General features: G+C 35.9%; 1 protein-coding gene across 1 annotated transcript in view; it reads left to right on the top strand.

Moving 5' to 3' along the window:
* LOC127448053 (kalirin-like) overlaps positions 1-25,879 on the top strand; it is a 325,245-nt gene that overhangs the window by 73,338 nt on the left and 226,028 nt on the right. Inside the window, exon 2 of the mRNA XM_051710307.1 lies at positions 25,495-25,569. Within this exon, the coding sequence (XP_051566267.1) occupies positions 25,495-25,569 (75 nt within the window). The remainder of the gene's footprint in view (positions 1-25,494; positions 25,570-25,879) is intronic.

Here is a 25,879-nt window from a genome sequence, read left to right as displayed (position 1 = left end):
GCCAGGTGGCTAAACGCTTGTTCGCTGCTTCCCTGCGACGGCAGAGTCGTGTGATCTCTCGAGCAGCCGAATCCCTCCCTGGAGACAAACGTGGAAGTTAAATGACTGAAACAAGACAGCAGGTGCTGCTGGTTTGACATACACATAGAGCTCTACAACTGATCAGAGGAAACACTGAGCTATTTCACAAATAGAGATGAATCATATAGGCTACATATCAAAATAAATGCCTCGTGCCAACATATGCCGAGGCGTCACGTTTGTAGCCTTTGATTGTATGGTTCTGTGCCAGTGCTGTGTCAGACAGGTGGGTTTTTGAGAATGGTCTTCTACCTGAACATGAATATTTTCACTGAGAAACACTAGAAACATCTGTTAAATATATCCTCACATGTACTTACAAGGTGTTCATTCTTAGACAGAGAGATGTGTTTTGCTTCTTAGGGTGACCCACAGGTGAGTGTGAACTCTCAAGAGAGATGAAAATATGGACCAGTGGAAGAGAAATACTGGAATATTCCCTAAACATGACCTGTACATTCATTTATTTAACCTTTAAACTGGCCAAGTCCCACAGTACTATTACAAGAACAAATGAGGAGGTAAGGAAGCACATTAGGAAATAATACTATACACACGTGCACACACACACACACACACACACACACGCACACACTTCTTAACACACTTAAAAGGAGATGTTAATCAAAAATGCAATTAACAATCCAAAACTAATCAGATTAGATTACCTAAAAAGGTAACACGCACTCAAAGAACTGGTCTGGTCTTGGTCTTGACTCGATCTCACCCTGCCTTGGTCTTGGTCTTGACTCGGTCTCACCTTGCTTTGGTCTTGGTCTTGACTTGGTCTCAACCCCTCAAGGTCTTGGTCTTGTCTCGATACACTCTGATCTTGGTCATGACTTGGTCTCGGTTTAGGTGCTCTTGACTACAACCCTGCTTTTTGCAGTGAAGAAAGAAAGTCTTATGTGCTTGGAACGACATGATCAAATTAAAATTTTTGGGTGATATATTCCTTTAAAAGACAAAGCGAAGGGTCTTTGGGAGACATCTGTCTGTCTCTCAGTCTCTATCATGACCTTCACACAGTTATTTGCTGTACTGTGTGGGTAAAATAACAAACCAAGTTCAAAGTCACCATTGTGCTTGTTTGTTGTATACTTTGTAATTATCTGTGAATAATGGATGTCTTTCTCCTCTCTGTTGTCCCTGATTGTCTCTCAGCTCTGGGTTAATTACAGGCTGAGTTGACCCCGACCGGGAAATTCTGCGGCGACATTACAGAAGCACAGTGAATCAACACATAAAAGAGTAAGTCAAACTGTGATGTGACACAGGACTTTCTCATTACAACACGAGGATAAATTACTGACAAAAACACACAAATAGTCTTTGGATCAGAGCAACATGTCTATAGTCATGTAAACAAGAAGCCAATTAAGTATAAAGCGAATTTATTCTACTGTAAGATATGCCAGCTATGATCAAACTCCATATGATCTCATACAGTTCAAATAAAGGTGCGCAGGTCCTAGATCAGTTCTAAAGTATTTATTCAATAGCAAATTAAACATAATTTATGGATAACAATTAGACATCTCAGACAAAAGACTTTAAAACAGATAGTTCACCCAAAAATGAAAATTCTCTCATCATTTACTCACCCTCATGCCATCCCAGATGTGTATGACTTTCTTTCTTCTGCAGAACACAAATGAAGATTTTTAGAATAACATTGCAGCTCTGTAGGTACATACAGTGCAAGTGAATGTTTGCCAAAATTTTGAAGCTCCAAAATGCACATAAACACAGCATAAAAGTAAACCATACGACTCTCGTTGTTAAATCCATGTATTCAGAAGTGATGAGAAACATATCAGTATTTAAGTCCTTCTTCTTTTGTTTTTGGTGATTTGCATTCTTCGTGCATATCGCTCCTTACTGGGCAGGGAGGAGAATTTTTGGTATAAACTTGTATATTGGTATTTTAAAGATTTTAATTTTGATCTGTTTCTCACCCACACCTATCATATCACATCTGAAGATATGGATTAAAACACTGGAGTCTTATGGATTACATTTATGCTGCCTTTATGTGCTTTTTGGAGCTTCAAAATTGTGGCCACCATTCACTTGCATTGTATGGACCTACAGAGCTGAAACATTCTTATAAAATATGCTGTGTTCTGCGGAAGAAAGAAAGTCATACACATCTGGGATGGCATGAGGGTGAGTAAATCGTGAGAGAATTTTCATTTTGGGTGAACTATCCCTTTTAATTATGAGACATTTTAAATCTATCAGGTTTGCACAGTCACTTCAGATTAATTTTACCGCAGTAAATATTCTAATTTAAATAGCAATGAACCTCAGTCATGGAACAGGCAGTGTGGAGTGTGCTGACCCACTGAGAATCACATCATTACTGCATTCATACTCATATAGACGACACACGGAGAACCAAAGAACATCCATTAACCCCCTGACAGTCACAGTCTTATACACTCTATCTGTTCAAAATCTTTCAAAAACACAATTTATAAAGGGGAGAGACAGAGTGGTGGTGGATGAGAGCAGTGTTGTCGTAAGTGACTGTGCAACCCAGTCTCGTGAATATTCGTACATATTTTACGAGTTGGCTATTTCATATGATTTTGTACGTAAAAATTTGTATGATTTCATCACGTGCAAATGCCCGGATATGTAATGCAGAAGTAAGCGCAAGTTTTGCGCACGAGGCGTTAAGGACATTCTAATTAATATTATGCCCTTACCCAAACCCCTTATCTAAACCTAAGCGAACAGTAGAGTGTGTAAACATGATAGGAAGCTGTTGTGTGACAGAAGCAAGTAATTGTCACGTATTAGATGGAAACGATGTCCAGCGGCGTCATTGGCTGTAGTGAAAGTCGTACGATATCATACAAATTAGCCTAATTTAGAACATTTGTATGAATCTTTACAATTTTGCCGTGAGAGTGTGTAGGGCTGTGGGAGTGATTTCACCATGCATCATGTTTACTGTGGTGAGATGTCATGAGCTGAAGCTGAGACAGAGAAATGTTGTGAAAGCTGAGAGTAAATGAAGTGCATGAGATCAGCAGAAATCCAGCAGCATTGATCTAATGTCACTCCATTACAGCACTAACACATTCCCTGAGAGAGCTTTAAAAACCAGAACCTTCCACACCAGATACAGAAAACACACAGCAGCTAATAGAGAGCACTTAGAGAGAGCGAGAGAGGTAATACAGGTCACAGAGGTTGGTGTCTAGCTTTTTTTAAACCCTCAGTGAAAAGCCAGTGAACAACCAGCAATGCAAAGCCACCAGGGAAAGGGGAATGGGGCCAGCAACAGATGAGGAGGTGTTGCTGAGAAATTAACACATTGCTAATTTGGTGTTAAACAGTGTAAAACATTGACATTTGACCCCGTTTACACCTGCTATTACCACGCTTCTCAAATGCATCTCTTGTGACAACTTGTGTTCAGATTTCAAGGGGAGGGTCTCTGATTTCATGACCACATACATCAGTCACTATGTCATTTTGTTACTGCAGGATAATAGAGTTACTAAGTAAGTGCTATATATTTAGCCAGAGGGGGACTGGCTCCCCCAGCTCCCCCAGTTTTTTTTTTTTTTTTTCTCCATTAACTAAAATCTTATGGAATTTTGGGTTCCTGGTCACAGTCGCCTTTGGATTGCTCACTGGAGTCTTAAAGACAAATCATTTTAAAGCGTGACTTTTAATGACATTTTTCTATGAAAATGCTCAATGAGGACTTTAAGACATTTAAACCATTACAGACATTAAAGCATTTTTTTTTTTAATTTTTTTTTTTTTAATTTTTTTTTAAAGTTGCTTTGAAACAATGTGTATTCTGAAACGCATTATACAAATAAAAATGACCAGGCTTGACTTGATTATATACCAAGAAAGTTGTGTTTGTGCTTAAATGGTGCTTGTTTAAAGGAGTAGTTCACCCCAAAATTAAAATTCTCTCATCATTTACTCACCCTCATGCCATCCCAGATGTGTATAACTTTCTTTCTTCTGCCAAACACAAATATGCACGATATGGCGATATGCAAGAAAAATGTGTATTGGCAAAAAAGAGATTTATAGTAAAAATGACTTAAATCTGTTTCTCACCCACACCTATCATATCACATCTGAAAATATGGATTACACCACTGGAATCTTATGGATTACTTTTGTGCTTCCTTTATGTGATTTTTGGAGATTCAAAGCTCTGGCCACCATTCTCTTGCATTGTAAGGACCAACAAAGCTGAGATATTCTTCTAAAAATCTTCATATATCATCGATTAACAACCTCAAAGCTCATGGAAGGCCTGCCTTAAGGGTCTTAAAGGTTTATAAATAATTTAAAACAGTATGGAAAATTTGTAGGGAATTTTTACTTTTGGAACCAGACTCTTGTGCTGTATTACATTCAGCACTGATAACATTATTACTCACTAATACTCCCTTTGCCTCACTTGGTAAACTACTTTAGTAGAGCTTTTCTTCTTGAGCTGTGCAGACAGCAGGGATATTTCCTGCTGCTTACCCAATCCAGAGACTGAAATCAATACCTTATCTGTCAACATCACTCCATCACAAAGAGAGAGAGACTTCACACTCACAAATACACACATATATAGATGTCTCTGACCAGCAGTAGTCCTAGAAACATTTCATTTAACACTCACATACGCCTACAGATCTCTTCCAAAATGTTGGGGTGTTCCAAAACGTAGTGAGGTGCCTTGCTGTCTCCTACCTACAAAGGAAGCTATCTTCTATGGCAGAGTCCTAACTGTAAAGAAGCCTCATAAGAGACCGATTTGGAATGCTCTATCTAGGCAGCAGCCAAATGAGTTCATGTTGTACCCGGTAAAAATGCCTTTCCAGGTCAGCTTTCCATGAGCAGGTGGGCAGCTTTCATGGCATCCATTATTTCCTTTAGTTGGGGGAAATTCTGATGATATTGCAGAGACTGGCGTCCAGTACGCACTCAAATATCTTAATTGTATGACACAGTAGTTGGATTGGGTGGACGTTGGTACACTCTTACTAGTTGAAATCACATCTGAAATCAATATTGCCTCTGGAAACAAAATTACTGTATTTGCAATATTGTTCTGTCTCTCAGTGAAATACTGATATGTGAAATTGGAATTTCAGCTAATAAGAAATTAATTATAGATATCTGTAATTGCATTTTGAACAGGAGCGAAAGACAGAGATCATTGTAAAACTCAGCTAGTGAAAATACAGTCACAAATATCAATACTAGTTTACATTTTTTGATATCAAGATGCCATTTTTTATATCAAGAATTAACATTTTTACTAGTGCAAACCTAAATACTGATATAAAAAATTTACATTTTCATCAGTAAAAATGTAATCATAGATATATATAATTAATATCCTGCACCTGATTAAATGTCGACAGGTTTGCAATTATTGTTGTTGGCACAAACCATGCCTTTAAATGCTGTCTTCATAGACAGCTCGCTAAATTTTTAAACAGAGCTCACATTCGCTGTGTCCTGAGACTGGGATTTGATCAAAACTCTTTGGAAAAGGATATGGCTTCATACATAAACACACACACACATTCTACACAGTGTATCTGTGTTTCTACAGTCATGCCAGAAACAATGAGAAGAACAAATGAACCCTCCACCAATTGGGGTCATGAATAATTGCAGGGAGGGAAATGCTTGACGCATCCTAAAATGAGTTACAGGAAATGTTCGGTGATAAATGGCGTACTGTGGCCGTGAAATCTCTCACTCAAGGTCTACATCACGACAGCACTCTCCTACTGTTGACATTGGCCTGATAAACAGAAACAGAAAAGTAGAACGTAAAAGACTCTTGAATTGGAATGGACACTGTATTAAAAACGAGAGAGAAACAGTTAAAAAAATATGGCCTTTGAGAACTATGTAAGTAGAGCAGACTGCAGTGTTTACGATCAGTGAGAACAATGCTTTATTTCTGCTAATTCATCATGGAAAAGAGAAGTCTGCATGTCATGGTCTTGGGTGCAGCGATTGTTTGACAGGCGTACTTTTAAGAAACCTGGTTGCAACCTGGTCTCATAGAAATACTATACTACACACTACTGAAATGAACACTAGAGATGCTACAACAACAACAACTTTTATTCACTTTCACACAAATCATGAGTAAAATGGCAGATTAAACACTTAATTTTCACCCTGTTCCTCACACAATGCTATCTTATGACATCTAAACATTTTTACAATAGCCCATAATACATTTTAACGTTTGCATTACACAATCAACTACATTTACAAGCTTGTTCAAGTGTGATCAAATTGTGCGGTAGCTCAACTGAGCATTGCACTTGCGATGTTGAGGATATGAGTCCTGAAGAGCACATTACCCGAAACTGTCATAGAAGCACCATGTGATGCGGTTGCTTCAACAATTGTGTTTTTCATCTCAAATTTGCTTTTCTGACACTATCGTTTAGGTTTAGGTTTAGGTTTAGGTTTAAGGTTTAAGGTAGGGAGTTCGGTTTTGTTGATTTAAATTTCGATAGAGCATTAACCTTAAAAACCTCATCTGTTTGGGACAACATTTAACTCGCTTTTAGCGGCACACAGTGAACATTTCACCTCGGAATTGCTGCGATACGTTTAATGAACCACATATTATCATTTTGCAAAAATGTTGTCATGTAATTTTTATGAGATCGGGCTGAATATTTGCCAACATAGGAATGTATAGCCTACTTATTTTAATTAAGCCCCTAAAAAGTAATGTTAAAATTAGGCAGTGAGGTTTTAATTTAGCAGTTAATGCAATATGATTCTAACAGAAAATCTAAAAAAAAGTTCACCATTCAAGCTGCATTATAGTTTGTAAATTTTCCCAATATTTTATATTTTGTATTTATGAAGGTACAAAAGATTACCTACCTTTAAAATTTAGTACCTCTCATCTACATAAATCAAATTATATATATATATATATATATATAAACAACAACAAGGAAAATCCAGTTTACCATAATATTACATATTTAATATATTATTATATTATAGATTAAAGAGACAGTTCACCCAAAAATGAAAATTATCTCATCATTTACTCACCCTCATGCCATTCCAGATATGAATGACTTTATTTCTTCTGCAGAACACAAATGAAGATTTTTAGAAGAATATTTCAGCTCTGTTGGTCCGTACAATACAATTGAATGGTGACCAAAACTTTGAAGCTCCAAAAAGGAGATCAGTAAGTCAATAAAGCTAATAAATAGTTAATAAAGCATAAACCAACTGAATCACTTCAGAAGACATGGATCTAACCACTGGAGTCTGCATTTTTGGACCTTCTGCATTCTGGTCACCATTCACTTGCATTATGAGGACCTAAAGAGCTGAAATATTCTTCTAAAAATCTTAATTTGTGTTCTGCAGAAGTAAAGAAAGGTATACACATCTGGGATAGCATGAGGGTGAGTAAATGGTGAGAGATTTTTAATTTTTGGGTGAAATGTCCCTTTAAACGGTATATAATACAGTTTTGCGCATTAAAAGTGCTGTAAGCGATTTTAGCCGTTCTAGAATTTCCACAAGCTGAGCCGTTGGATTAGCCACACCCCTTTTCCCAAAACTCAGCACTCCAAAGATACCAAATGAGCTTTATTGAGACCGACACGAGCAGGAACGGTTGACAAAAACAACAGCAGCAAAACAGTGCCCTCAACTGACAACTGTTATGAGCAACATGGCATAAAAATGCAATTATGCCTCAAAAGTTCACCGCAACTACAATATTATGAGAATGCGCGAAATGACTGAAAAGCAGAAAGCGTCATTGTCCGTGGCATGCGGACACATTTTTGTTTGCTGTTTACAGAGCCTAGAGCTGTCACAGAGACCAGTGAGATATCTCATGATACATATTTCATCAATATCTTTAAGAGAGTAGTAAAATGTTTTGCAAACCTTTCAATGAAAAAAATCGCTTACAGCACCTTTAATATGTTCTTTTCCAAATATGAACACGGACGTTTCCACATATGAAAAAGACAGATGTAAAGTCAATGCAGGTGATCACTGACCTAGTAAATGTTTGGTCAATTTTCCAGAAACTCTGCTTTGAATACCCAATGGATTTGAATCCATTTGACCCCTTTAAATCCATTTTCACAGTGTAGAGAGCAGGCTGCTGGCACTGATTGTAAACAAACCCCGCCTACTCAGTTCATTTATATTCTGACCGCAACACTGCCATTCCTTGTTACGCATTTCCTAGGTAACCTCTCATTTGCATAACAGCTTGCTACTACTGAAGGGCCACACGAGAATGTACTGAAACATTCACAAACACAAAAGAGGGCAACTCAGTTAAACAACACACTTTAAATCTTACCAGACTGTATAGGGATAGCTGACATGAAATACTTTTGGGAAGTCGACCTGGGGTGTGACATATCCTCCATTGAAAATATTGTTTTCTAGTTATTATTCTTTTATAATTATTATGCAGCTTTTATATGCTCATATTAATTGAGAAAGTACTATGTAATCTTATATGTGGAAATGAAGAGTTCTATATAATCTTCACAAAACAGCTCAGACTAAATCCTTACTAAATAAACTAGAAATCTTGAAACATAAGGGATGATATTTTACAATCATCAGCTAATGTCAAAGATCTTTTATTTCTACATCCCTGTCTTTGTGTGTGTGTGTGTGTGTGTGTGTGTGTGTGTGTGTGTGTGTGTGTGTGTGTGCGCGTGTGTAGACCACAGCTGTGACCAGTGCTGTCTAGATAGTTTGACCTCACATTAGACAAACATAACCAGTCTGTACCAGGTGAAGCCACACACACACACACACACACACGTTTGTTTTTTCTATTATGCTAGGGACTTTCCAATGACTTTTATTGTTATACGTATATTGAGCTATTGATATTTTCTATTACCTATCTCTAAACCTAACTCTCACACAAACCATTCAGCATTTTTAGATTTTCATTTAAACATTATTTAGTATGTTTATTAAGCCATTTTTCTTGTGGAAACCACTGACTGGTCCAATTTTGTATTATTTAAACAAATTTTCTATATGAATATGTTTTTCCACATGAAGATGTCTCCAAAGGGAAGTTTTGTTAGACATAGCTAACTTTTGAGGACAATTTTATCCCAAAACTAAGTATGTACTCCACACACACTGTAAAACCCTAATGTTATCAATACTGTAAAAATTAAAGTTGTGTTAATTAAACATTACTTGAAATTAGGGATGCATCGATGTATCGGCTGCCGATATTTATCGGCCAATTATTAGCCAAATTAAACCATCAGCATATCAGAAAAGATTGATATGAAAAACAGATGGTTTATTTATAATTAATATGTAAAACACTTTGTAAAAACTCTGTGAATTCAAATACACAATCCAGAAATAATAATAGATATAATGTGTAGAAGAGTTGGCACTCTTATGAACATGTAATATTATATTTTTTTTTCTTTCTCCTTTTCACATTAATGTGGAAAAACCGGCATAAACGGACGTGACAGTTGTGAAAGCGGCACTTACCTATAGGTTACACGATGAGGGAAACCATCCAAAAAGCTTTGAAACCAGCAGACTTTGAATTCTGAGACATTGGTTTGATTGAATTAAGATTGAAATCACAATATGGCCATGTGCAATTACTAAACCTTAAAAGGCTTTGTTTCTAAATATATTCTTTATTCAGCGCTCCAGTTAGTATTGTGTGAGCAAGCGGTGCCCTCTAGCAGTCTAGATGGCATTATCCATTACACCAATGTAATACAGAATTAAAAATGTTTTTTGTTTCTTTGGTTAATTTTTTAAATTATTATTATTATTATTATTATTATTTGTTATTTTTTTTTCATGATGTGGTTGATATTTCCGTGGAATTGCCCAACATGTGCATTGTATGAATTTGTAATGTTTTATCATATACAGTACATGTAAAAATGTGAGTTCAAAACAACAGAACGCAAAAACAAAAGTGCAAAAATGTTTTAGAATTAAAACCAACCTTTTTTTCACATCAATCATCATGCTATGATATTTTGTAATTTTTTTTTGTCTTTTATCTTTTGTATCTTCTATTTATCTTTCATTGTGGCTGGTTCTCTTTAAAATGTTGGCCTGTCCTGTGTTCAACAGATCCAATCCATGTTCAGTGGGAATTATTTATAGGTAGAGCATTCAAAAGCTTTTGTGCCTCTTTGTACATTTTCCAAGCATAATTCAACAGTGATCTGATGGCAAAATAAGGTGAGTAGTAAAATATCAGTATCTGCCTATAATTTTTTATTAAAATCGGTATCAGCCAAAAGTTTTCATATTGGTGCATCCCTACTTGAAATGTCAGGTTTTGGGCTAATAACTCAAATATCTAAGCCTCTTGAACTTATTTATCTTAAAAATCCATAGATTTTAGATTTTAAGTGTTTATAACTCAAACTATTGAGTACAAAATTGAGGCTACAGGGGATACCCACAATGCCTTGCTCTTGAATTATTTAATTATGTTTCCTTGGTAAAAGGGAAGTTAAGGAGACATTCAAATAGTTGTTTTGTGTGATGTCACCATTAGGGTGATCTGTTTCCCTTTTGATCAAGTTGGACCCTGTTCACACTATATCAGTTCTCTGTGTGCATTTGCAACTGAAGTACAGGTGTCTATGCAGTTCTGTGGAGAAATAAGTTTATTTAATGACTGGCTATAGAAGTTATAATCTAATATAAATATAATCTAATATAAAATGAGTTATAGTCTTCTTTATTTAAACTGTGTTACTGTATGACCTAAATATGAGTCCATTCAATTAAAATGATTAAGTTGAAACAACAATATTTAAATAGCAAATCTGGGTTAAGTCTACTTGCATCTAGTTACCTTAACTTAAATAGTTAAGTTAATTCTATATGAACAAGTTAAGTGAACTTAGCTACACAAGTTTTGGAGACGACATTACTCAATTCAATTGAGGGAACTCAGTCAGTTGAGTAGAGTCAACTCCTCAGTGTTCTCAGTGCAGATAATGTTACGGTGTCATCAAATGCTTCTAATTTGAGTCTCAACAGTGTTGTTTTCAATAGTAAAATGTTAAATGCAGAGTAGTTTAGAATTTATTCAAGAAGTAAAAATTAAATTCTATATAGAAAGAATGGAAATGAAACATTTAGTTCAACCATCACAAACTTCATGCATACAAAATATCAAAGGAAGCATCTCCATTCATCCAGCACACATCATGCTGTGTTCAGACAGACTGTGAGTGCTCTGACAAACCCTGGAGAGATGTTTGCTTTAGCTTAGCGAGAAGATCCATACTGACCTCTCTCACCTCCAGACCTCGCTCAAGATATCTGCATGCAATCCACATACAGCACTTTCTTTAAAAGTATAGTTCGCCCAAAATGAAAATGATAATTATCTCACCATTTACTCACCCTTGTGTTATCTCAAACTCGTATGACTTCCTTTCTTCCGCAGAACACAAAGATATTTTAATGGAGATATGATGTGAATATATCCATACAATATAAGTCAATGGGGCCCGATACTATCAAGCTCAAAAAAGCATATAAGGAAATCCATAAAACTCCAAGCTGACACTCTTTCACACACACACACACACACACACACACACACACTGCAACAGAATGATTCAATGATTCAAGTGTGTTGCTTAAATGCAACGATGATGGAGCTCTATTGCTAAGAGACATAATCAAGACAAAATAGGCCAATTTATTCCATTAGTACAGCACACACACACACACACACAGAGAGAGAGAGAGAGAGAGAGAGAAAGAGAGAGCACATAATTCAGAAGAAGGTAAAGAGAAAGACGGATAGAGTAAAGTAACAATAAATAAATAAAGTGAGGAAGAGTGATGTACAGCATCTTGTACAAAAGCTCTTCACAAATAAAGAGAGTGTGCTGGGATATGTGCAGGTATATGTCACAGAAGTCGATGAAAGTGGGGATTGTGCTTAAAGAACAGTGATGGAGGGGCGTTTAGTCATCCAGCAAAGAACAAGATCAATGTTGAAACAAAAGGATTGAGAGATAGTACATTTTCTCTCCTCCAGTCTCCACAGCACTGCCTGTATTGATAGATTTTGCCTAATGCATCTGTGAGAATCCAAGACCAATAGAAGCCAAGAACACATTAACACACACACACACACAGAGAGAGAAAGAAAATAGGTATCAGATGGCAAAGAAGCAGAATAAACCAGATTTTTACATTTAGAAAATGTGAGTGGTGCTGGTCTGTGCAAAACTCTCTGCCACAAATGTTAGGGTATTGTAGTTGGTACAGTAACTCATTGGTTGAAGACAAAATAGCTCACTCCCAAGTCTCTATGACATTCTGAAATAGACATATAGCTTGGTTCCCTCTTTCAATCTAAATCTATGGGATTTTTTTGCCTGTTTTATTATCTGTCAGGCAAAAAAAAAAAAAAAAAAAAAAAAAAACATGTAAGTCACCATATGAGGTATCATTTATATCAGTAGCACAAGACGTAGGATGAGTTTTATGCTGAAGTTTAATACTGAGGGTTAGGTGATTATTCACTAGTTCTAAGTACTTTATGAGCAATAGTGATGGTGATGATTGCCTTAGCAAACACCACTAATAATACTGTAATTTGACTTTCTCACAATATGGGGATTGGCTGAAACTAACATAATAAGTACGTGATATACTGTATGATTGCTAAAAATAATAATAATAATAATTTTAGTAGCACTTTACATGAATGTTTTCTTTGTTAAGGGTTTACGAAGGGGTTCATAATTGACTAATGATGTATTCAACTGCATTATAAATCATTGATATGCAGTTATAACAAGCATCATGCATTATGTCACATACAGTATGTTTACTATCAACAAATACTGGTAGCACGTTACATTAATGTTTCCTTTTTTAAGGGTTTATGAAGGGGTTCATTAATGACTAATAATGTATTTACAAATGCATTATAAATCATTGATATGTGGTTATAACAAACATCCTACATGCATAGACTATTATAACTTAATAGACAAAAATAGACAATTACAGTGAGATTAAAAGGAGGGATTATATAATTTTGTGTTTATATTCATCACTACAATGTCTTGACTCACTTGTGTTTTCACTTTTCTTGTCACGTTGATGTCAAAATGATGATTTTAACTAGTACTAGTGACCAAAAGTCCTCTGCAAATGCACTTTTCAGCTCTTCATGTCATTCACAGCATATATCAGATAATAAAGCCTGATGACCATTAAACCATAATGAAATTTATGTATAGGTTTGAAATATTAGCAACTCTCTAATAAATACTTCATATGTGTCCACTACATTAAGCTACATTTTCATAGGTTACTAATGTTGAATAAGTGTTTTTATTAAGCATTTATAACATGTAAGTTAAAAAAGTTCACTATTTGGCAGGCATTGCATGAAAATAACCAATTATATAACTGCATTTCAGTATTTTACAATGCATGTGTACAGTATATAAATGAAAGTACCATGGAACCTTGGAGTCCCATGAAATACAACGGCATATACGCACACACAGAACTGATCACATTGTCTGGCTAAAAATAGACAGTCACAAGGTCACTGTTGGGCACCTCAGATTCTTCAATCTTCATGTGCAGGAAACACTTGATGATAAGATGTGTTCACTCAACAACCAACTGCTGCTGATAGTGTGTCTGTGTGTGTAGTAATAGCGCAGCACTAATCAGGTGTCCCAGTTTAATATCTTGCAGGGGACAAACTCAGGCTTCAGTCTAAATGAATGCAGTAGAGCTCTCCATTAAGACATGAAGCTTTCAGCACTGTCTGTCCAACAGCCATGTTGGGGTTCTACAGTTCGTACAGTATAAAAATCATTATGTCTATGGAGAGCCCTCATAATGATAGCTGCACCAACATGTGTGTGTGTGTGTGTGTGTGTGTGTGTGTGTGTTTATATTGGCTGGTAGAATGTCAGATAGCAGGAGTCAATTACATTGAAATTCCAACCTCTCCGTCCATGCTGTGTGTGTTTTTAGTGCATATGTTTAGTGTATGTGTAAGCCTGAGGGTATCTTTGCCTGATTTCTGTTGGGTGTAATAATGCTTTTAATGAGTTATGACCTTCAATTTGCATTCGTTTTCTTCCACTTCAAGAGTAACCAGACTGTGTTCACTGCTCCCTACACACTGAGCAGGGGATGTAGAAGTTCATTTCACTTGACAACATCATCAAATACAGAGAACACTTGATTCAAACAGATTAGGGGTCTTTAGTATTATGACATTGTAAACTTTTTTAATTTACTATACTTTAATAAAAACACTTAAAAGCATACCTTGGGTGTTTTGTGAACGTGATGACATTCCCCGCTCTATGCCCCCAGACTTCTTTAGTATTCATCAAACTTTCTTTAATGAATAGTGTAACAATAAAAAAAAAAAAAAAAAAGCCAAAACTGGTTTCTTTTTTTTTTCTTTTTTTCTTTTTATTGCTTATTTACCAAAATACATATAGGGTCATAAATGGCCGGATGTATGTAATATTGTTGCAGTATTTATGTGCACTTCCATAAATCATGATTTTTGTATGAATTTATTATTATTTCATATCTGTTTACTATCACAGGATATCTATTTCCTTGTTTATTTCAAGACATATTAATATTATATTCATAAAAAAAATATTTCTATATCATGCCTGTGCAACAATAGTGAAATATCAGAAATATCTTAATTTGTGTTCTGCAGAAGAAAGTCATACACATCTGGGATGGTATGAGGGTGAGTAAATCATGAGAGAATTTTAATTTTTGAGTGAACAATCCCTTTAAGCTAAAAAAAAAAAAAAAAAAAAAAAAAAAAACATTTTCACTGTAGTTTGTTTAGTTTAGCCAGACCACTTGGGTGGTGCATAGTAACTGCTGGATAAATATTCCTGTTAGCTTCCTTTGAATTATATACTGATGTGCACATGCTTCCTTTGCAGTGCCCTTCGAATTGAGTATACTGTATATTTTTGGACTGATCTCACTGTGAATTTGGTGACAGTAGGTCAAAAGTTCTTCAGCTGAAATCGGTCTGCGTTTACTGAAAATCAAACCTGCCCCTAGTGGTTGAAGCTGGAAGTGTTGTTGAAAATATGGCCACATGTGAGCTCCAGTTTCTGGATGAAATGTCCACTGAGTGGCGCCAAAAACGAGTTGTGTTTTAAGTTGTAAATGATATTATACAATCAACAGGAAAGCATATTTTATCAACTCTACCCCCTAACCCAAACCCCTAAACCTAACCATAAGTAAAGTAAAAGTGTAATTTTACATTGAAAATGCAAACTCCGATTCATGCTCACTCTCAATAACACGCACAGAGGGTGCTATTCATACAGTAATGTGCTGAGGCGATCAATGCAAATGGTAAATGCCCCCGAGGCAAGTTTATATATATTATATATGTATGTATTTTTTTTAAATGCAATTTATTCCTGTGATGTAAAGCTTAATTTTCAGCATCATTACTCCAGTCTTCAGTGTCACATGATCCTTCAGAAATCATTCTAAGATACTGATTTGCTGCTCAAGAAACATTTATTATTATGATCAATGTTGAAAACAGTTGTGTAAAATTTTTCAGGATTCTTTGATGAATAGAAGTTCAAAATAATAGCATTTATCTGAAATAGAAAGCTTTTGTAACATTATACACTACCGTTCAAAAGTTTGGGGTCAGTAAGAATTGTTTTTTGTTTTTTGTTTTTTTGGAAATAAATTAATACTTTTATTCAGTAAGGATGCATTATATTGATCAAAAGTGACAGTAAAGACATTTATAATGTTACAAAAGCTTTCTATTTCAGATAAATGCTGTTATTTTGAACTTTCTAATCATCAAAGAATCCTGAAAAAAAAATATATATATATTGTGTATATGCCCTATATCAGATATTACATTTTATTCTGTTCCCAGGGGAGGGGTCTTTGTTTTCTCAGGTGTGAATCACATCAATATTCATGATCATTCACGCCTCCTCGCATATGGCCTTTCTAACACTAAAATTGTCTTACAAAAGTTAAATGACTGTATTGTTTTGTATGAATGAGTGATCAGGATGGTTTTCACATCATTTTGTAGCAAAAAATCTAGACTACAAGATTCAGTTCTCAAATATTTAGTATGTGTTTTATGGCCTTATTTCAGTGACTTACAATTTTTGTTTTTCAGAAACCACGCATAAACGTTTTTTTTTCTTCTCAAAACTACAAACATGTTTATACATGTTGCTCACATATTATTGTAGCCCAGTTTGTGCTGAATACAGTGTTATCAGACTTTAGCCATTAATATGTTTATACTGAATTAATATGTTAATATGTAATAACTGAAAAAAGCACAAATGTCAAGGCATGTCAAAACTTCTCCATGGCCCAAAACACCCTCAGACCCCAGTGGGTTAACCAACTATTCAGCTTGTGCCTTGACTTAAAAGGTTGTATTAAACATGCTTACTAACAATACAATTTATTTTTAAATACCTCTAAAAGACATTCACTGATTTAATGTAAAAAAATACAATAAGTTTAATTCAGTAAAAAATTCACTGCAAAAAAAATATATTATCAAGTGTTTTGTTTTGTTTTCCATTTAAAAATGTCAAAAAAATCCTTAAAACAAGATACACTTACTTGAGAAGCAACAAATAAGATATTTAGACAAGCTTTTAGAGAATGTATTTTGCATATATGTAAGTGTATTTTTCATTTGTTCATACTTCTGCCAGTACAGTAAAGTCAAAATGTACTTATATTCAATATACATTCTCTGAAAGCAAGTCTAAAAATATCTTATATGTTGCTTCTTAGGTAAATGTATCTTGTTTTGGGGATTTTTAGATATTTTAAAATATTTTAATATTTAATAATATATTCAACATTCTCAGATAAAAAAAATAAATAAAAAAAATTCTTCTGCATTATAGCTGCTAAGTAAATGTACGTTGTTTTAAAGGAGTTTTAGATATTTATATCGGAAAACAAGCCAAAACAACAACAAATCAAAAACTTATTTTGTTGCAGTGAGTGTATAACCATTTTGTTTACTTCGATCCATCTTTAACTAAAAAAACAAAACAACACTCTCTCTTCTTAATCGTCTGCAGAACTGACCCTCACTGGATGTTTTTTGTTTTTGTCACCATTCAGAGTAAATTTCAGAGAATGTTTTGCGTGAAAAGAGATCAGCAGTTACAGAAATACTCAAACCAGCCCATCTGGCACCAACAATCATCCATGCGATTATCTAATCAGCCAATCATGTGGCAGCAATGCAGTGCATAAAATCATGCAGATACAGGTCAGGAGCTTCAGTTAATTTTCACATCAACCATCAGAATGGGGCAAAAATTTGATCTCAGTGATTTGGACCGTGGCATGATTGTTGGTGCCAGATGGGCTGGTTTGAGTATTTCTGTAACTGCTGATCTCCTGGGAACAGTCTCTAGAATTTACTCAGAATGGTGCCAAAAACAAAAAACATCCAGGGAGAGGCAGTTCTGTGGACGGAAATGCCTTGATGATGAGAGAGGTCAACAAAGAATGGCCAGACTGGTCCGAACAGACAAAGTCTACGGTAACTCGGATAACTGCTCTTGGCCTCGTTTCCCAATAACGATTGATCTTATTGGTTAAGAGTGTTTTCTATGAACGATTATACGAATGGTCATTATTTTTTTACGTGCGTTCCCCAAAAGTGCATTTAACATGAATGTGCGAGGATGTCCTTTGTCCATAAACGGGAAGTGCTGAAATGTGATCGTATAGTGCTGCTCATCATTGCAACTTCATTGTATTTGTGCGTAACTTTAAAAACGTTTGTAATTTAGCTAGCTGAAAATATTTAAAAATATTTTCTTAAATGTACAACATAATTCACCACATAATTGCATTTTGTTTTGCAATCATATATTTTCTTTTAAAAATTTGCTCTGGGGGTAGAGGTTAAAGCTTCCAGGATCAGTGAAGACAGCAGAGGCCCTGTGTATGGTCCTGTTAATGACAACAAGCATTAATTGAATACAACGAGGTTCACCGTGTTATTGCGGAGCACAAAATAAGGAGACGAGTGGAAGCTGTGCTTTAGGGACATTCACCAATCAAAGTGAGATCTGCTCTTTACTCCCAAAATTGATTATGGTAACAGCAATGCTACACAAAATGTGCGGTACTACACAACACATAGCACGGCTGAGAGTGCCCTTAGGTGTCAGAGAGGAAGAGGAGACGAGGATGAGGAGCCAATATACTGTATGGAGGATTTTCATGCACTTATTTTTGTTATTATTAATATTATTATTATTATTATCCTTGTCGGTTCAAAATAATAATAAAATAAAACATATGTATACTGATATTCAAAGAGAATAAAGTGTAGCTATAGGTATTTAAATTGAATTAGGTGTAATTTCGCGATTGTCCTGCAGGTGTCTGCAGAAGTCTATGTGCTTACGATGTTCTTAGTGGTGTACGAGTACTCAAGAACACTCGTAATCTATGAGCATTTTCAAGTACTACTTAAGTTACGATGCTTTTGGGGAACAGGCCACAAAACTAAGATGGATTCAACGATCTAGGCTTATGATGCTTTTGGGAAACGAGGCCCTGTACAATTGTGGTGAGATGAATATCATCTCAGAATGCTGTTCTGAGATGTGGGTTGGCATTGTTTTTGTGGCACGAGGGGGACCTACACAATATTAGGCAGGTGGTTTTAATGTTGTGGCTGATCAGTGTATAACGCAGGGGTTTCTCCTATAAAGACCCTCGACATGCAAGTTTTGCTTAAGCGGAACGGCAGCTCCAGCTCCGCTTTATTTCACAAAGAGTGTGCTTCTGTTTTTACTTAATTTGAATTTTTTTTATAATTTCCTGATACTTTGCGATTTACATCACTGTAAGCTGTTTGGAAGGTTTGGAGTTGCATCTGGACTGTGAACTGTGTTTTCTTCCTCTGCTCAATCATGTACTCAAGCTGCAGTGCTCCTCTCACTCACCATCATTAGTCTCATATGATCTCATGTTACGTTAAATTAGATCAAACGACTATTTGACAACAAAAATTTTTGTCGACAATTTTTTATTGCTGACATTGTCGATAACTTCGACTAATCGTTTCAGCTACTGAGAAACTCTCTCTCTGTCTCTGTGTGAATGGAGGTAGCTCTTATGTTGCCGTCTCAGCTCACTGAAGCAAGAGTGATTTGTTTGGTCTAGCTTAAGTGAAATGTTTGGGACATCAGTAAGGTGCCTTGGGGACATTATTGATATTGTCACATCATTTGCCCTTTTTCTGTTGCACACACACTGGATGAATCTAAAAGACTGTCTGTTTAGATTTATGTTCACAAGATCTGCTGCATTACAGAGCATTAGCAAACATATGTTGTCACTGACCCTATGTTTAGATGTGTATTGACCCATGCAGGCATATTTCAGGCATCAAGTACAGTACCTGTGTATCCCCAATGGCTCGATTTACTGAGTCAATATGGAGATCCGTTTTAACAGGATTTATCTGTTGTCCAGTCAAGACTGTTTTGTGGATTACTCGAACCTCCGTTTTAATAAATCGTAGTGACATTGAGGTGCCCTTTTGCAACTTAAGGCCGTTAACTCCCTATCTACAACAGATGCAGTGCAATGGCTTGAGGCTGTCTACACTGGACGCATCGACACGAACGATCTAAACCATTTCTTTGTGTTGCTGGCAGTAGTAGCATCAGCGCGTGCAGCGCAAAACGGAATGGGGCACCCGTTAACTGTCGGCGTGCCGCCACAGCGGACGCTCCCAGTATAGCATCATGGATTATAATGGGTTCTATTTGTTTTTACGCTATTTTATTTAACTGTTCTGAACTTCTCTCTCCTGCAGCAAGTTTAATTCAATACATTTCTGTTATGCTTGCCAACATACTAAAGACTAAGTTGAAAATTAAGAGGCCTTGAATGCTTGTGATGTTAAGAAAAAATATTGAATAGACAATTCAGCTATATTTTACTTTAAATAAATAAATCATTCTGGAAAAAAAATAAAATAAATCAGAAATGTCATGTGAGGTATGTCTGCGATGCATTGAAACAAACGGCTTCTTGGCAAAGATGTGAAAGCTTCAAAGCATTAGAAATGTGTTAGTCTGGAATGATGTGGAAGTGCTCTTTGATATTTTCTACACCCTCTGTGACTTATAAAACATGAATGTTTGGTTTTAGACTAAGAATCAGAATCAAATCAGATTTGTAGGCATATTTATTACGATTTTTTTGGGCGGTGATCATCAGTTGACTTGAGTGCATTGAAGTAATGTCTGATTTGTGAACGAATCTTAGTTTTGAACACATTCTTTTTAATGATTTGTTCAAACTCATTCGCAAAGTGTTTGTGAATCATCTGACCACAAGACAAAAATATCATGTGACAAAATCTACTAAAAAAATAACCAAACAGAATATGGCACGTCAGAGCTTATAGTTGATGACTCAAATCAATCGGTGAATCGTTTCTTTCAGCCAGTTCATTGAAATGAACTGATTTGTGAAAATGAATCAGAACTTGCAACGGTAAAAAGAATGTTGCAGTTTAAATGAGTCTGATCTCATGAAAATTATGTGACTGTGGAAATTATGGTATTACGTGGTTCATTACACACATCGTCGCAGTTCTGAGGTGAAATGTCCACTGTGTGGCCGTAAAAGCAAGTACAATTTTCTCAGAAAGAGATTAGGTTTTTAAGGTTTCTGCTCTATCGAGTTTTAAATCAACAAAACCTTCCTTCCTCCTGTTTGAATACAAGCATTAATGCCGCATAATCTCCAAACTGACAGCTTCATTAAAACTGTATCATGAGGTTTTTGATGAAAAAAAAAAAAAAAACAAGTGGCAAGAAATGTACAAAAGACGTTATTGATGTTATTCAAAACACACACATTGACGAGGAGCAACTAGAACAAGACTAGAAGTATCAAATACCAATGCATTGCTCTGGATTTTGAGATAAAGGTAAAGGTACAGAAAAGTACACTAACCCTCTGCACTTTTCCCTTCATAAACTGTGCAGCTCCCTCAAGGCAGACAGACAGGTTGAGCAAGTTTTCAAAGTGATCTGAGCGCAGACAGACGGGATGATGCTGTCTCTCATTTTAATGGACCTGAGCTCTCTGTCTGAGCTTTAGTCTTTGTGTAATCCAATCCCTCTTTTCTGCTCCATTACTTCTCCTCATCTCTCAGTTCTTCACTTACTGTTTCGGTGTATGTTTCTCCTCTGCAATTCCACCTCTCTTCAAGTCATTTTATCACCATTTTAGCATGTCTTTTTATTTATTTTGAATGCAGTAAGTAACTTGTTCAATTAAAATCGCCTGTAATTACGTTTGAATATTGAATATGATGACAAGTCAAATGCTATTACTTAGTGTATGTTGACCAATAAACATACATAAAGAAAATTTGTATACTGTGCAAAGGATACATATTGCATTCCACTTTCTTTCAAAAAACTCTACCACTCGTCTACCACTTCTCTTTCTGTTTGTCTTTTTTTTTTTTTTTCTTGTTGGAATGATTGTATAAACATAACACTGTACACACACATGAACACCAGCACAATGCTGAAATGCACAGTGGGAAACTGGATTTTCTTCAGGCCCAGACTTACGTGATGATATGAGTCGTTCGAATCGTTATTTTACATTGTGAATGTTGACTGTACAATTTAGTTTGTACACATTTTGTGTACTGATGATAAAGTATAGCACTAAAGTTTGATACTAGTCATTTAGCCGATTAATGAGGCTTTGCATGACCAAAGTACATTTGCCATCCATCAATCTCTGCGGCATGCACATCTTTGCTCTTCATTTTGTTGTGCTAGGGCTAAACAGAAAAAAAAAAAAAAAGAAAGAAAGAAAGAAATGTAAAAGCTTTAACTTATGCTGCTTTATATCACTGTATTTCAACTCACTTTTATAAAACAGGGTGTTTTATTCGTTTATATTTAGTTTAAATTTATGTTAAACATTGTTGGCTTGATGAAGCCAAGATACTGTTGTTCTACAAACTTTGTTCAGGGTTATATCAAAACCCCCTTAACCGAGATCAAAAAACACGAACTCCTCATAGGCTATCTACACACTGCAGCTAAATACGATTATCAGTTCACCTTTGAGTGCTTAATCCTGTTCTATATGCACAGTTCCCAGGAGTGACAACCACATTATACAACCGAATAAAATCTCGAAAAATTCAGGTACTGACAACCGCATTTTCAACATTTCCACGTAGTGTGAAAAAACTGACATGAACAACTAATTGTTTATGACATGATTAATGGTGCTTATAACATGTGTTTGTCTTCTCCTGGTGTAAATCACACAAACAGAGGTCTGTGTCTCTCTCTCCACTGTAGTTACTCTCATCAGCCCATCAGACTCTGGCTAACCCGTGCATTACAGTCCAGAGAAATTGCACACGCTGTTTAACAACCCGCATAAACAACACACGGCAATTCTGTCAACTGCAGCTAACTAAACATTGTCAGATGATAATACATCTCTGGTGGATAATCTCTTTGCTCAAAAACAGTGAACAGAAAACAGGTTAAGCTGGTGGCATTCATGTTTCTTGTTCACAGGTGCGAAACGCTGAAGCATTGCTATGGTAATAACTTGTCAATCAATACAAGTGCGGGAGTCAGTCTTGTATTCCGTGCACACTCGGGATGAAAATTTAGGGGATTCACTCCCGCATTTAAATACGGCTGTCACTTCTGAAACTGTAGTGTGTACGTGGCCATAGACTTACATTGACGGAATGTTCAAATGGACCAACAGAATGCTCGTTAATTCAAACTCCAATTGTCAAAAATTAAAATGTACACAAACCAAAAAAAAAAGACAAGTTGCTCTCTCTCTCTCTCTCTCTCTCTCTCTCTCTCTCTCTCTCTCTCTCGATCGATCTATAGATATCAGTTAATCTGACTATCTATAGAGCTTGTTTATATGGACATCAGAAAGCCATTTATTGTGAGAAATCTGCTTAAGACTCGTAATCAGCGTATGTGTTTATATGCACTGTGTTCACGGCTTTCTCTTTATTCCCATATACATGCGGCTCGGGTTGCAAGCAGCTTTCTCCACAGCAATGTAATTTCCCCGCTACACTTGTGTAAATAACAAACATGGCAATTTTATTCTCTGTTGCTTCGCTTTATTTCCAGATATTCCAGAGTTTTTGCTGTGTTTGTTTCCGTGACTTTCCATCGCAACCTGCTGCAGATTGCACTGCAATAGGGGAGTTTCCCTCTTGCATCATACTCTGGGATTCCTCCAATGTACTTAACTCTGCGTGCTGAAGCAGTTCTTTCATCATCCTGTCAGCTCACTGAAGCTCTGGAAGTTAGTCGTTCATTAACAGCGTCCTGCACCAAGACTCAGCAGTATTGATTCACTAGTCTGAAGCAGAGAGTCCTCGGGAGGGGTGTAGTATGACAAGACCCCTTGCTGTAGATGAATAATGAGTGTTTCTGACTCTTATTATCATCTGTCTCTCTGAGGCCTCATCAGGTTTATGATGATCAGGTGAAAGGATCCTGATGTCTGAGAGAGAATAAGATGGTAATGGAGGAAAGAGATGGTGAGATGGAGGGATATCATTATCAGAATCAGAATCAGAATCAGAATGAGCATTATTGCCAAGTATGCTTACACATACAAGGAATTTGTCTTGGTGACAAGAGCTTCCAGTACACAACAATACAAAACAGCAACAAGACTTATAAAAAATAATAAAAAATTGAATAAAAAAAGAAATAAATATTGAAAAGAAAAAAAGTATATATAGAATACACAATAGACAATATATATATATATATATATATATATATATATATATACACATACACTATATAGCCAAAAGTTTGTGGACACCATATGTGCTTGATGAACATTTGATTTCAATACCTTAGACATCAATTTCCCCCTTTGCTGTAATAACAGCTTCCACTCTTTTGGGAAGGCTTTCCACTGTACTGTATGTAGTAACATGGCTGCAGGGATTTGCTCTCATTCAGACACAAGGCTATCAGTGAGGTCAGGAACTGATGTTGGTCGATGGGGCCTGACTTACAGCTGCTGTTCCAGTTCACCCCAAAAGTGATCAGTGGGGTTCAGGTCTGAGCTTTGTGCAGGCCAGTCAATTTCTTCCATGCCAGACACAGTAAATCATTTCTTTATGGACCTCATTTTGTTCACAGGGGCATTGTCATGCTGGAACAGAAAAGGGCTATCCCCAAACAGTTGCCACAAATTTGGAAGCACACAAGGCCCAAGCCATTACATAAAGAAACATTAAGATTTTTCTTTACTGGATTTAATGGAGTAACCAAATTCATTAATTAGAAGGGGGTGTCCACAGACTTTTGGCCATATAGTGTATATATACACACACATATACATACATACATATACACAAATACACATATATACATATATATTATACATTATAAATGGAGATAAAGAGATAGATAGTAGACGACAGGAAGAAAGATTCATGTTTGCAGCACTATATAAGAGTTGACTGTAGAGAGAGTCTTTACCAGTGGGAATGGATGGTACTCATTATTACTGAGAAAACAGCTTTTGTAGGCAAAAATCGGATAGGAATTTGCCTTTGTCTGCATTTCAGTTATTGTTGTGTGTGTGTGTGTGTGTGTGTGTGTGTGTGTGTGTGTGTATATATATATATATATATATATATATATATATATATATATATATATATATATATATATATATATATATTAGATATATATTAGATATATTAGATATCCCTTAAATATGCCTTAACTAAAAAAAAATAACTTTTTCATTCCCATTAAAAATCAAAGATGGTGCTAGTATGAATACAGTCTATTAGGTAAACATGTAAATGTAAATATAAAAGATGTCCCAGATTACCCAAGTTCACCCTATTATGCATTTCTAGAGAGAGTGGTTTCATAAGAGAGCAGACTGCAGCACAGCTGAACTCCACACACACTGAGAAAGAGAACAGTCAAGTGTTGTTAGAATTCACACTTTCCAGGACACTGAGATGACAATGCACAATCGGAACACAAACATAATACACTGCAGAGAGGTGTCTCCCTCCCATCTAAATCATACTGTAGGACAGCATAGGTGTAAAATAATCTGTTGACACCACTACAGTTTTCAGTGAAGTTTCTTAAAAAAGTGTTTCCTGTTTGAGTATGCAGTGTGTCTGTGTTTCGTGGGAATATAATATGTGGTAATGAGATTATGGATGAAAGCTAATTAAATAATCAGTCTTTTTCTCCTCCCCAGGGTCTTTCAGGAGTGAAGGCATTAAAGCGTCTGATGTTCTTCCTGTGTTGAGAGAGAAAATAGCGTTTGTTTCAGGTGAGTGTAAAATCTCTGAGATGTTTTAAAGGTTTGTCTAAAACAACTGATCTACAAACAGCCTCTTACAGTACACTCAAACTCTCAACCTAATCCAGTGTAGAGAAAGACTAATGCTGCTCTCAGATCTGTAGACAATGACCCCGTTTCAACCTTGTATTAAGATGCGTCTTGGGTGATCCAATCACATGTGTTCAGGAGCAGAGGTAGGTAAAGTAGCCAAAAACTTTACTCAAGTAAAGTACAATTACTTTAAAAAAAATAATTACTCAAGTAGTGAGTAACTAGTTACTTTCACATATAAAGTAAT

The sequence above is a fragment of the Myxocyprinus asiaticus genome, chromosome 11 (genome assembly GCF_019703515.2).
Source record: "Myxocyprinus asiaticus isolate MX2 ecotype Aquarium Trade chromosome 11, UBuf_Myxa_2, whole genome shotgun sequence".
In the NCBI taxonomy this organism is placed as follows: domain Eukaryota; kingdom Metazoa; phylum Chordata; class Actinopteri; order Cypriniformes; family Catostomidae; genus Myxocyprinus; species Myxocyprinus asiaticus.
Note: the sequence above shows the minus strand (reverse complement) of the source record. Positions and strands in the feature narration are given on the sequence as shown.